The sequence below is a fragment of the Colobus angolensis genome, unplaced genomic scaffold, assembly GCF_000951035.1.
Source record: "Colobus angolensis palliatus isolate OR3802 unplaced genomic scaffold, Cang.pa_1.0 Scaffold167, whole genome shotgun sequence".
Classification (NCBI taxonomy): domain Eukaryota; kingdom Metazoa; phylum Chordata; class Mammalia; order Primates; family Cercopithecidae; genus Colobus; species Colobus angolensis.
The window spans coordinates 3436557-3449060 of NW_012114788.1; the positions used below are offsets into that span (position 1 = coordinate 3436557).

Here is a 12504-nt window from a genome sequence, read left to right on the forward strand (position 1 = left end):
TAGAGACAGGTTTTCACCATGTTGGCCAGGCTGGTCTTGAACTCCTGACGTCAAGTGATCTGCCCGCCTCAGTCTCCCAAAGTGCTGGAATTACAAGTGTGAGCCACTGTACCCAGGCCTATTTCCTAATAATAAAAAATAGTAACTTCTACTCACTGAATATCTATAGTGATCTAATCATTCTTCTAAGCACTTTAGATCCATGAACTCATTTAATTCACACTACAATTCCCTGAAGTACACATGATTAGTATTCTGCTCTTACCCTAGCAGAGACTGGTTAAGTAAGTTGTCCATGGTATTACAGCGAGTCAGTCACAGAGCCGTCATCCAAATGCAGACCTCCTGGATTCAGACTCTACATTAGACTAACCCATCTGGAATAGAGTAGGAAAGAACAAGGAAGACTCAACGTTTTTGGCCTCTATTTGGTAATTATTGTTACGTTTTTAGGTAATTATAGACCCATTATCCTGGATGGGCACTTAGAGACTTTGTGGAACAGCAAGAGCCCTCTCTCATTCTGTGCCCATGACAGACATCACCAGTCAACAACACAGTATTTAACTAACGCAAGGCGACTCCTCAGAATCTTTAACATTCTTGTTTGTGCTCCTGTACCAATCAATCATTTTGATATGAGAGTGTGCAGGAAAAAACAGGAAACAGGTTTGCAGTACCTCCACACCAGTATTCAATGCTGTAATCCACTGCAGTGGCTCCCTTAAAGACTATGCCTCCCTTATACCCTCTCCAACTAGGGTGCCTAGTGTTATGAACAAAGGGATGGGTATGGGTTCTTGTGTCCCCTCAATTTTTGATATTTTTAGCCATCAGATACCTTGTCTGCAATGTGTACTCAGAGAGCAAGGGGGAAGCTAGATAATTGATTTTCCAAATGTGTTCTCTAAATGTATTCCCTGGGAAATAAGGGCACAGGAGGCTGCCTATTCTGTTTCAAACAAATCCCCTTCACTACAGTGTATTTGATGAGTTGGGGTTTGTTTTAATTCCATTTGGAAAAGGGCTTCAGCAGCTAAGCAAATGGTTTAAAAGTGCCCCAGAAGTCAAGATTAATAGAAACTATCCAGTTCTGATGTCTTGTCAAGCTAAAATTGCAGGGCACTAAGATTCTATGATCACTCCATTAAAACACAGCATCTAAGCTGTGGTGTGTTGTCCTTCCTGGTTCAGAGATGCAACCATGTGCAGGGCTACTGAGCTCTCTTTGCATCTGGGTGGGAGCCTAATGGAAGTTTTGGGGCTCCTTACTGGTCTCCAAAATCCTCAAGACCATGTGAATACAGGAATCAAGGAAGGTTCTTAGATCAACACATCCCCCAGGCCCTTGGTTTTCTTGCTCCTTTCCCCCACTACAGGTGTTTAATTTCAACTTATCCCCTGGCCCTTGGTTTTCTTGCTCCCTTCCCTCAATACAGATGTGTAACTTCATTTCATAATCACATATGCCCCTCCTTTCCAGCAGCAAGATCCAGATGGATTAAAAAATGTACCAAGTCCCTCCCACTAGCTTGCCTCTCTTCTGTTCTGCATGACCTCCTAGGATCTGGAATTTGGTCAGCAACATCATGACCCTGCATAGGCAAAGACTTCCCTGGAAGCTCTCTCACTGTCTGCTCCCTATAAAAGGCAGGCAGATGAGCCAGAGGAGCAGAGGCTGAGACCAACCCGGAAACCACCACTTCTCACGCCGAATCTCACACCCTCGGCCTCCAACATGAAGGTCTCCGCAACACTTCTGTGGCTGCTGCTCATAGCAGCTGCCTTTAGCCCCCAGGGACTCACTGGGCCAGGTAAGCCCCCCAACTCCTTATAGGAAAGGTAACCACCTTTAGAGCTACCAGGTCAGCAAGAATCTTTAGAGACTCACTGCAAATTCTCCATCCAAAAAATAGGTAAACGGGTTTTGTGGGTGGACAAGAAATGGCTCATCCTCACATCCAGTCACTGGAAGAGCCAGAACTAGAAGCCCAGGCTCCCAAGGCTGTTCCCCACATTCAAGAGGGATGCTGGGTGCATCCATATTCAGCTATCCTTACAGTGTTTGGGAATGGGGCACTCTAAAGAAGGGCTCTTTCTTACTGTGGACATGATGGGCATTTTTGGCAGTGGGGGAGAGGGAAAATCTGTTGATTAGAAGCTCAATATGTTAATTCGACTCCAGGACAGCTTTCAGAGCCAGTGCCTAAGAGAAGAATGAGGTCCCGGGGAATCTCTTGAAGTGACTTATTTTGACACTGTTTGGGAAAGTTATCTAGGAGATTTGTTCCATAACTCATTTTCCCATACTCTGGTGACAAATTTACTGAGTGTATCAGTCCCCCTGAGCCAGTGCATGGCATGGTAACAAACAGTTCTAAATTATCAATGACTTAACAGAATTAACTAAATTAACAAACGTCACCTTCTCACTTCTACTAAATATCTATAATGTATGGACTCAGGCTTCTGCATTTTATACTCAGGATTGTAGACTGATGGAGAAGTCGCCCACGACAGGGAACACTGATGGATACTGTGATAAAGCAAAAGGAAGCTCTCAGGAGTCTTGCATAGGCAATGCACTGTGGCTTAAAAATGACACCCATCACTTTGTCTCCTCCCTTATTGATCAAAATGAATTAATGCCTCCAACAAACAAAAGTGGTCAAAAAATGCGAGTCTACCTTGTGTCTCAAAACTAAGGATGGAGAATATTTGGTGAAAATTACCATGACCATCACATGGCCACGTAGGTCTTTATAATGACAGAGCTAGCATTTGTCACATTGACCAAGCTTTTTCCATACCCTCAAGAGTAATGATGAGTCCTCAATGCACAGGGGAGGATGCTGAAGACACAGGACAGCATCCGCCAGACACATAGGACTTCGGAGCAAAGGGATTCTCCCTCCACCTCTCGCAATTTCTAGCTTTCTCCTAACTTCCTTTACAAAGTCATGCTTGGAAATGTCTATGTATCATCATGTGGCTCATTTTTTTCTCTGTTCGTTTTTTTCCCCAAAATTCAGCTTCTGTTGCAACCACCTGCTGCTTTACCCTGACCAATAAGAAGATACCCCTTCAGCGACTGGAGAGCTACAGAAGAATCACCAGTGGCAAATGTCCCCAGAAAGCTGTGATGTAAGTAAATAAAGCAAACCCTCCCTTAGACAAAAAAATAATGTCTAGGTTACAGAGTCAAGAACTGTGTCACAGTTGCTGGGAGTCATAGACTCTGATAGTTTGACCTCTGGTCCAATTCATTAATTTTCACAAGTGAATGTTCACTCCCAGCTCCCTGCCTGGGAGCTTGCTGTGGTCATATCAATTTCTTCAAGTTAAGAACAAAGATGGTTTTACTGGGCCTTCAAGAGCAGCAACTAACCCAGGAGTCTCATCCTTCCTCCTCTCCATGGCAACCCTTTGTTGAGTGGCAAATGGTCCTTAAATATTTAGGGTCAAATGGGCAGAATTTTCAAAAACAATCCTTCCAATTGCGTCCTCTGTCTCCCACAGCTTCAAGACCAAACTGGCCAAGGATATCTGTGCCGACCCCAAGAAGAAGTGGGTGCAGGATTCCGTGAAGTATCTGGACCGAAAGTCTCCAACTCCAAAGCCATAAATAATCACCATTTTTGAAACCAAACCAGAGGCTGAGTGTTGCCTAATTTGTTTTCCCTTCTTACAATGCATTCTGAGGTAACCTCATTATCAGTCCAAAGGGCATGAGTTTTATTTAATATATATATATATATTTTTAAAAACCTATTGCATTTAATTTATTGAGGCTTTAAAATGTATCCTCCATGAATATCAGTTATTTTTAAACTGTAAAGCTTTGTGCAGATTCTTTATCCCATGGAACCCCCAATTCGATCCCCTGCCACAAGTGGGCAATGTACCCCCTCTCCTCTCTTCCTGCCTGGAATCTTGTAAAGGTCCTGGCAAAGATGATTAGTATAAAAATGTCATTGTTCTTGTGAACCCAAAGCGTCACTCATTAAATGGAAGTAAATGTTGTTTTAGGAATACAAAAAGTATGTGCGTATTTTATTATAGTCACTAGATGTAATTTTTTTGTGGGAAATCCATACAGAGCTGAGGGGGCAAAGGTGATTGTGGCTGGGAGGGGCTTGGTTATGGGGGTGGGAACTGTGTCCCTGGGAAATGACTTTTTGGCTTAGGTTGTCTTCATTGAAATGCAGGGTGAAACTGACAAACCCATTTCAGCCTTCTATTCCCATTTTCAGCAGTATTTCCCAGACCCCAACACTTCAGCCACGAAAATATCAGGAGCTTTGCCACCATTCCTTTTCTCCCCACCCCATGCTTGCCTCTCCTGGGACTTATTTTAACAGCCCTGTTGTATCTCCCTCTACCTGACCCTGCTCGTCGGTCTTCCAACCCAGACTAGGCAGACATGACAGACATTGGGAAATCAGAGGAAGGCTAGATGACCCTTTACCAGAGGTCTAAGGGTGCAGGCTTTACAGGTGTGGTAGAGCTTAAAGTAGGTCTTGGTGCATGCACAAAGTGAACAGGCCTTGCTGGAGGTATTTCAGTCTAGGTAGAGGAGAAGAGGTGTTGCTTGAGCAAAATCCAAGAAGTAGGAATGATCATGGTGCATTTACCCAGTTGGGTGGGGGCCCATCAAAAGGTGTCAGTGTTCGAGTGTGTGTGAAATGGTGGGGAAATTTGGAAAGAAGTTTGAGGCCAGGCTGTCTAGGTGGGGAGTTTGTGCTTCATGTAAGGTGAACATATGATTCTTCCCAGTCAAGTTAGGATGCTTTTGAGAGCAGAAAACTGGTATTATTCATAAGTATTCTGGAACAACAGATATAAATTATCACTGTCCTAAGTAAACTGGAGCATGTGGTCACTCTAGGAATAGAAGGCATTGCAAGTTTTGATTCAGTGGAGAGAAGTGCCGTGACCACACTACGAGGGGGTTCAGGAAGGGCAACCAGATGGCCATGGGCTGAATTGGGAGGAGAAAAGAGAAGCGCTTAGCTCACTATTGCAGTGTATGGAGGGTATGGAACCAGGGCATAGGTACATGGGAAGGGAGAAGATAATTGCCAGAATGGCTGAGGCAGGGTGGAATGCCAAATTTTGTAGATGAAGAAGTAGAACCAGTGACATGGAAACTTTCTAAATGCCAAAGCTGCAATTAAAGGTTAGCTTCTTACACCCAGAAAATTAACTTCTCTCTCTCACTGTTTACTCACACCTTAACTTTACCAGCTTGAGAACTTCCAGTCAAATGGACAGGACCTCATCTTCCTGTATAAGCAACTTAAATCAGGATTCCCTTTCAGCATACACAATCAGCTTGCATTTCCATTGGTTACATTACCCATGTACCTGAATGCAGAGACCAACTATGTCCCCAAGGGTAGAAAAGGGTCACAGGGGCCCTGCTGGTGTAACTCTGCATGGTCTAAGGCCATTGATCTGAAGGGCCAATGGCCTACTGTGTCATGCATGCCCAGCAGGGCTACTGCATGCAAAGCTCCCAGGGGCACCATTCATAAGGCCGTCCCCCTTGGACTGTGTGGTGGCAATGGCACAAGGCAATATGAAGAACAGAGTGAGACATTAGGAAGGGCACTGATCTAGGAGGCAAATGACTTCAGTTTCATCCCAAACAGAGAACTGGTCTCTGTCACTGTGTTACTTTTGGCTTTAGTTACCCCATCCATAATAGGGGTATATTAATATCTTTTAAGGAATCTGACCAATGACCCACCAAGATCTCCTATTCTGAGAGCACTACCTCTTGGAAAGCATCACTAGCTCCACCCATGGAGGGAAGGAATGTTGTCTGAGGGTTCTACACTCATAAGCCCAAGTCAGACAGGGGCCAGGCTAACTGGCACACTTACTCTATTTCTGGAAGATTTCTCTATGAGGCCCTCGAGAAGAAATACAGATCCCCAGAACCATCAGAGAACTTTTTGTATCTACTACAGAAGGAATCCCACTCAGAGCAATCACTGGCCCTCACTCTGAGTACAAACAACCTCTCTGCCTCTCCTATAGCCTAGCGGACTTCAGCTGTAAACCTCAATCAGGATGTACCTCCAGAGATCAGCACGTCCAGGAGGCATGGGATGGCCACAGAATAGCTCACTGGGATCACAGACCCTCAGGTTTCAGGTCAATCTTGATGAGGAGATCAAGAAGGGGAGTAGAGGGAAGAGGTGCCCTCTGTTTGTGAACGACTGAACAGAATTTGCTCATATCCCCTATTCCTCTCTCAAGGAATCCTGAACAAAATTCCCCTCCAATTGGGAATAGTGTCAACAGAGCCTTGAGTATAAAACTGTGGGCACAAAATATTGGATGTGCTTAAGTTTTCTGATGGCACTCAGATCTTAACCAGGAATCAGGGATGTCACCAACTGATTTCTCTGGAAAGTATACTCTTAGATGAAGATGTTCATGCAGAGTTCACTGAGAGTACGGGGAAGCTGAACTAATGAGAGGGAGAATTGATATTGTGATGCAATCACAGCCCAGATCTCAGCAATCCCACAGGGAACTTTAGAACTGGAATAGCACAAATGAGGTCAAGGGCCAGGCTTTTATACCCCTAGCTGAACCAGTCCTGGCTGCAGGGTGCTCCTGGAAGAGGACACAACTCTGGGCAAGGCAGCTGTTTTTAGCTGAGGGCAGGCCTCAGAGAGGAAATTCAGCTGAAAGGCATTGGCTGCCAACACTTCTAGCAGCTGGGGAAGAAGCACCTTAGACCTGGGAGGGAAAAACTTGGGCAGCACACTATGATCTCCACCATGACCCACCGACCCACCCCTTGTGCCATTCAAATCCACTTGCTTATATACAAAGTTCTGGAAAACTTATCCAGAAATCTGTTGAGCCTCATTTCTTTAGGAAACTTGCAAGAAGGTTGGTGGCATGAACAGTAGCCACCCCCAACAGCTGCAACTGGTCTTGAGGTTATAAATGATGCTTATCACTCCACTCCTAGAACACTCATTCCAGATTTTCCTCAACCTCAGCCCGTGCCTCTGCTGGCCTCAGTGGCTTGCCTTCAGGATTCACCCCGACCCTCATCCCTGAGAGGTTCAGCCCCTGGTCTTCATACTCCTCTCAGGACAAGGGTATGGCTGCTACTGTTGTCCATTTGCCATTAAAATGGGTCAAGAGACACCCAAAAGGGTCACCCAGGTGCCAAACATATTCTTACCTATCCCCATTGAGTAAAAGTAGCTCCACCCACTTCTGTTGACCAGGCCCCATTACCCTGACCTGGATGGTGACCTCTTCCTCTCTTTGCCTGTTAGTTTCTTGGCCTGCAAGTCTAAAGATATAGATTGCAGCCACAGCTGAGGATTAATGAGACTCCCTCTAGGAAGCAAGGGGTAAGCATTCTTCCTCTGGGAAACAGGATTTCTAAATCCATACAGCCCTGATGTGCACAAATCCCCCAAAGTGGGTCACTAGGAGTAACGGTAAATAGGGCAACTTTTACTTCCACCTTTGACCTGGATCTATGAATTTTGCCTATTGGGAATCCAGCATCACTTATTATTTGCTTTGGGGTCTATATTGAATCCTAGATGATAATATTTCTTCCTTGTAGGATATTCTTTCCAAACTGGTGCCTTAACTGTGCCTTCAGCAGGCCATTCCATTACTCTATCAGCCTGGAAGCCTGTGGATAACACAGGTAGATAGTAGGATAGGATCAGTGCTGCACCGCATTTCCTGTAGTGTGTCTTCCAGTCTATAGTGATGTTATGTGGCAACTCGTGCCAGTGAACACTCTGTAAGCTCTCAAATAATGGTGCTGTCTAAGGTACCGGAGACAGAAATACCTGGAAAGTGTGTCTACTCCAGTTGAGGTGAGTCATTGCCCTTTTCAGAGTAGAATAGGTGCAATGTAATCAAACATGTACTTTCCACCAAATGGCTGGTTAGTCTCCCGGATGGATGGATGATGCCATAGCCGGGGATCAACAAGGTGCTATGTTACTGGCAGGTTGGACATTCAGCTACAGGGCCATGTGTCATCTAAACTCCTACTACCATAATGACTTTGTTCATGTTCTCACTGTCCCAGAACTGTGGTGACAAATAACAGAAGCTGGCTGATGCCAACTGGCTGAGTCATCTTGTTACTTAGTCATTCTTTATGTCCGAATTCCCTGATGGGATTAGCACCACATCTTTACATACTCTGCCCTGCCTCATAGGTTCATCCACATGCCTCTCTCCCAGAACCCCTTTCTTCCAGTATTTTTTACCTTTGTTTTTCCAGGCCCCCTGCCCAATGATGCAGACCATTCAACACCATCTATGAGTCCATATATATTTTAACCTCAGGCCAACTCTCTGTGTATACAAGTCGATGACTAGTTTGAGAAAACTGCTCAAACTCTATCCATTGAGAGGATTTCCCCTCACTTCTCCTTTTCAAGGCCATCCCTGAGTTGACCTGTAGAGCAATTGGCATCCGTTTTTCGTTTGTATCCACATGCTGAGCTGAACCATCTGTGAACCATGCTCAGCCTTTTTCTTCCTCCATCAGCTTGTCACGAGTGACTCCCAGGCAGCCATGAGTATGAAGTGAGCAAGTGGCATGCAGTATGGATGACATGGGGGTCTGAGCCATCTGCTCATATGGTTTACTGTGCAATGCCCTTTGGCACTGCTGTGCCCAATCCCAATGCACTGCCTCAATCTTACCACTGGGTCCACCTAGCATTATGATTTGGTAGGTTTGATTGAACCCAGATCATGGGGAGCAAAGTCTGCGAAATTCTGGCTATAGATATCATTTGATTTCCCATGGCCAGACTCTCTATCTCTACAAGAGTTCAGTAGCACACCAGGAACTTTTTTTCAAAAGATACAAGTTCTCCTCTTCAGACAGCTGACTTTTCTCTAAAACTCCAGGTTCTTCTACTAAAGCATAGATTTCACAGGGCCCAGTGGGCCTCTTTTCCCACCCCAGTATAGTAACTCTAATACCATAAGGTCTGCCTGGTTTATGACCCAAGCCACAGGATCTCTTGTGTCACAGCCTGGACCCATTGTAGAACCCATTCCTGCTCAGCATCCCAGTCACTACTGGTAACCTTCTGTGCATGTGAGTCAGAGTAGCCCTCCCTCCTAAGTGGAGGTAAGCTACCTACTGGGCACTGCACTTCTTTTTAAATGGTAGAGGCATGAGATGCAATTATTAGTCTTTTACTTTCGAGAAAGTGTCCCTGTATGCCCCTAGACTCATCATATGGGGTATTCTGGAGCTGAAATAACCCTTCAGAATTGAACAGGCCCAATTTAGAAGACAGGGAGCAGGAGTTTCTATACCTACATCAACCAATCATTACATATGGACTACCCCCCAGAAATGGGGATGTGACCTTGAGGAAGGCAGTTCTCTGCAGCTGAGAGCAACTCACAGAGAAGCACTCAACAGAGACTTATTGACCACTGACGCTGCAGAAGCCAACAGAATGACTACCTCGGTCCAGGCAGGTGGGTGGGGCTCTAGGTAGAGCAACATAGCAACTACTATGTGATGCAGGGCCTGGGTCTCCTGCATGATCTATGGCTCCTGGCTTTGCTGTGTAGCCACCTTGTAAGGTAACTTTGGGAAACTTCTGTTTTCTCACTGGGCATTAGTTTATCCAACCATAAAACAGATTCTTAAACTAGATATATGGCTTCTAACTGGCTGTGTATTAAAATCACCAGGGACTTGTTTAAAAACACAGATTCTAAATTATTTTCCCCAAAGATTTTAGTTCAATGTATTAGAGTAGGGATGGGGTTAGTGCACCCTATTCCACCTCCTGGATTTGCTCCAGCTGTGGTGTGCCCCCAACGCACTTAATTTCCCTGGTAAAGTTTGGGTAAAGACACCTACCACGGGAGGATTATGTGAAATAACAGGCAAATAGCACTATAAACAAAGGCATGTAGTTGCATGCTCAGCATAGTTAAAGAGTGTGTTCATGGGCCTTGTGAATAAGATACTTGGCTTCTCTAAACTTCCGTTCTTTTATCTTCATAACAAGCACCATAAATGTACTTACTTCAGAGTCAATCAGAAGGATTAAATTAGATGACACACATAAATTCGGTAGCTCCTGGCCTGGATAACAAATACAACACAAATAGCCATCATTATTTATTGAGTTTCTACTGCATGCCAGTTGCATCACTAACTGCTATGCAAATTAGTTTATGGAATGTTTCTTCCAAGAACCTCCAAGCAACCTTGGTAAAGGCTAGTAGCAAATACCAGCTGATTCTGTTTTGTGGAAGGGATAAATGAGGCCCAGGATGAGAGAGTACACTGTAGTAAAACACTCGTGGGATATATCCAGGACCTGAGCACTGAGACACCCGGGCCGATTAGCAGGGATATTAATCCTGTATGACTTTAAGGATTTTGTTTCTGTCTTCAGGTCTCAGTTTTGCTGAGAAAGGATAGGGTGGAAAACAACAATTCTCAGGTCCTATTTAATTCTTCCTCTACTTGTGTAGTCTCAGAGGGAATCTGAGAAAAAGAACAAAGCGGGGAGTCCATGTTTTCAGGTTTACTTCCATCAAATGGTTCTGTATTCCTAGGGACCAGGTAGGAAGCCAGGAGATCTGTTTTCACCACAAGTGACTCATTTTCAGCCCCCATTAGGAGTTATTTCTGACCACAGGTTTCTCATTCCCCAGCAGCCGAAAATGCGAATTGAATCCACTTTAGATGGCTACTGTCAAGGAGTCACCAAAAACGAGAAACAGAAAGCTGGACAGCCACCCACTCTCTGCAGAAGACAGCTGAGCTGGGGAGAATAGCTGAATCCAGATGGTCTGAAATTCTGGCTTAACATTCCCACACTCAACTTCTGCAGGTAGCATCAAGTTGAAGTCTGGGAGTAATCTGCAAAATGAAAATAGCAGTCAAACTGCCTGTTGTCACTGAAGTCCTGCCCAATTATGACACTGATATCACTCAGAAGCTGCTGTTCCTGGATCACATTAGCCATATGCCTCTGAAGCCAGGAGTACTCCCAACACTTGATCCTTGGCAAGATATCTGGGACCTCTTCCCTTTCTTTGGTATTCCTCATCATTTCTTTTCCACAACACAAGTAATTCCTTGGAAAACCATGCCCACTGCAACATGTTTCAATTAGGAAGCATGAGCCTCTGTTTGGGAGAAATCATGAGAATGTTATCATCTTACACTTTGATTCCCTTCCTAGAATTCCTAGCATTTCCTAGCCATACTTCTTCTGAAGTTCCTAAAAGTAATGACAGTTAAGCTTACTGAGAACTTAACTATGTGCTTATCACTGTTTAAAGCACTTTTTATTTGTCAATTAATCTAACCTTTATAACACTATAACCCCACTATTTCCAGAAGTATAAACTGAGATACAGCTTCTTAGTTTTCATCCTTTGCCACATCCAGTGATTGATGAGCATAGGGAATCAGTCTAATAGATACAAGTGGGCATTTTCCCTGGCCTCGGGACAAGTATAACCTAAGGCTTTACCTAGAGGAAGTTAAGTTGAAGGTTATAGCTCTTGACTTTTCCTTGACCCAACATCCAAAAGAGAATGCTGGTCCCCTCTGGGCAAGGCTCCTGTGCCTTCTTCTATGCCCATATGTCATTCGCAGGTTTTCAGTGAAGACTGCTGGTCCGCAGACGGCCTAAGGAAAACTTCCTCTTTTGATTAGAAAAGAAAACACACGCCTGGCATGGCAGGTTTACTGTCAAATAAATGAAATGTACAACTCAGGCAGAGAAAGGGTGTTGTCTAATGAAATCTGAGCAGTCTAGTAGGACTACATGGAGGAGGAGGATGGAAGTCAAGTTAGCAATAATTTCTAGAATTTGGAATAATAGAGGAAGAAAAAGACAAGAATTCAAGGAGTTAACGGTGAGTATCTGCATGAGGAAGATGGAGGCAGGGATGAGTGTGCAGTACAGGGATAACTACACAAACATCCATGACATGCTTCCAAGCATTTGATGCAGCTATGATACTGAATTTCTCAGCCCTGCACCAATCATCCACTGGAGCAAGTAGAAGCTATGTCAGTTTGTCTACTAATATTGCATCAGATACCTTGCCTTGATATGCATTTTTGGGAGACAGAGCTTTAATGGATAAGTCTGTCCCACACTTTGTTTTTCCCTGGAGCTGGGTGTGAGGGACAGGGGCCTCCAGCTCCTGCATCACACAGACCACTCCACTGGCCCTGGTGATATATTGGAATTCCCCTTTGATTTTACTTGGGGAAAGACTTTGATAGCTAAAGCAAGGTTTGAAAACCATAGTACTCCAAGATCTTCATGTGCTACCCAGCATCACATATCCTCTGACACTAAGAAAAAGATAAGATAAAGCTTTTGTTTCTGTCCTCAGGTCTCAGTTTTTCTGAGAAAGGACAGGGTGGAAGACAACAGTTCTCAGGTCCTATTTAATTCTTCCTCTAATTGTGCTGTCTCAGAGGGAATC

General features: G+C 44.5%; 1 protein-coding gene across 1 annotated transcript; it reads left to right on the forward strand.

The window, feature by feature from the left end:
- The first annotated feature begins 1605 nt into the window (after nt 1-1605).
- Nucleotides 1606-4054, forward strand: CCL11 (chemokine (C-C motif) ligand 11). The gene is made up of 3 exons (XM_011937667.1): nt 1606-1814; nt 3033-3144; nt 3520-4054. Exons 1-3 carry the CDS (start codon nt 1739-1741, stop codon nt 3623-3625), a joined length of 294 nt encoding a protein of 97 aa, XP_011793057.1. The 5' UTR covers nt 1606-1738; the 3' UTR covers nt 3626-4054.
- The last annotated feature ends 8450 nt before the right edge of the window (nt 4055-12504 follow it).

Coding starts and splice junctions, on each gene's coding strand:
- CCL11 (XM_011937667.1), top strand. CDS start 1,739: ATGAAGGTCTCCGCAACACTTCTGTGGCTGCTGCTCATAGCAGCTGCC. Junction 1,815..3,032: donor CCAGGGACTCACTGGGCCAG/GTAAGCCCCCCA, acceptor CCCAAAATTCAG/CTTCTGTTGCAACCACCTGC. Junction 3,145..3,519: donor TGTCCCCAGAAAGCTGTGAT/GTAAGTAAATAA, acceptor TGTCTCCCACAG/CTTCAAGACCAAACTGGCCA.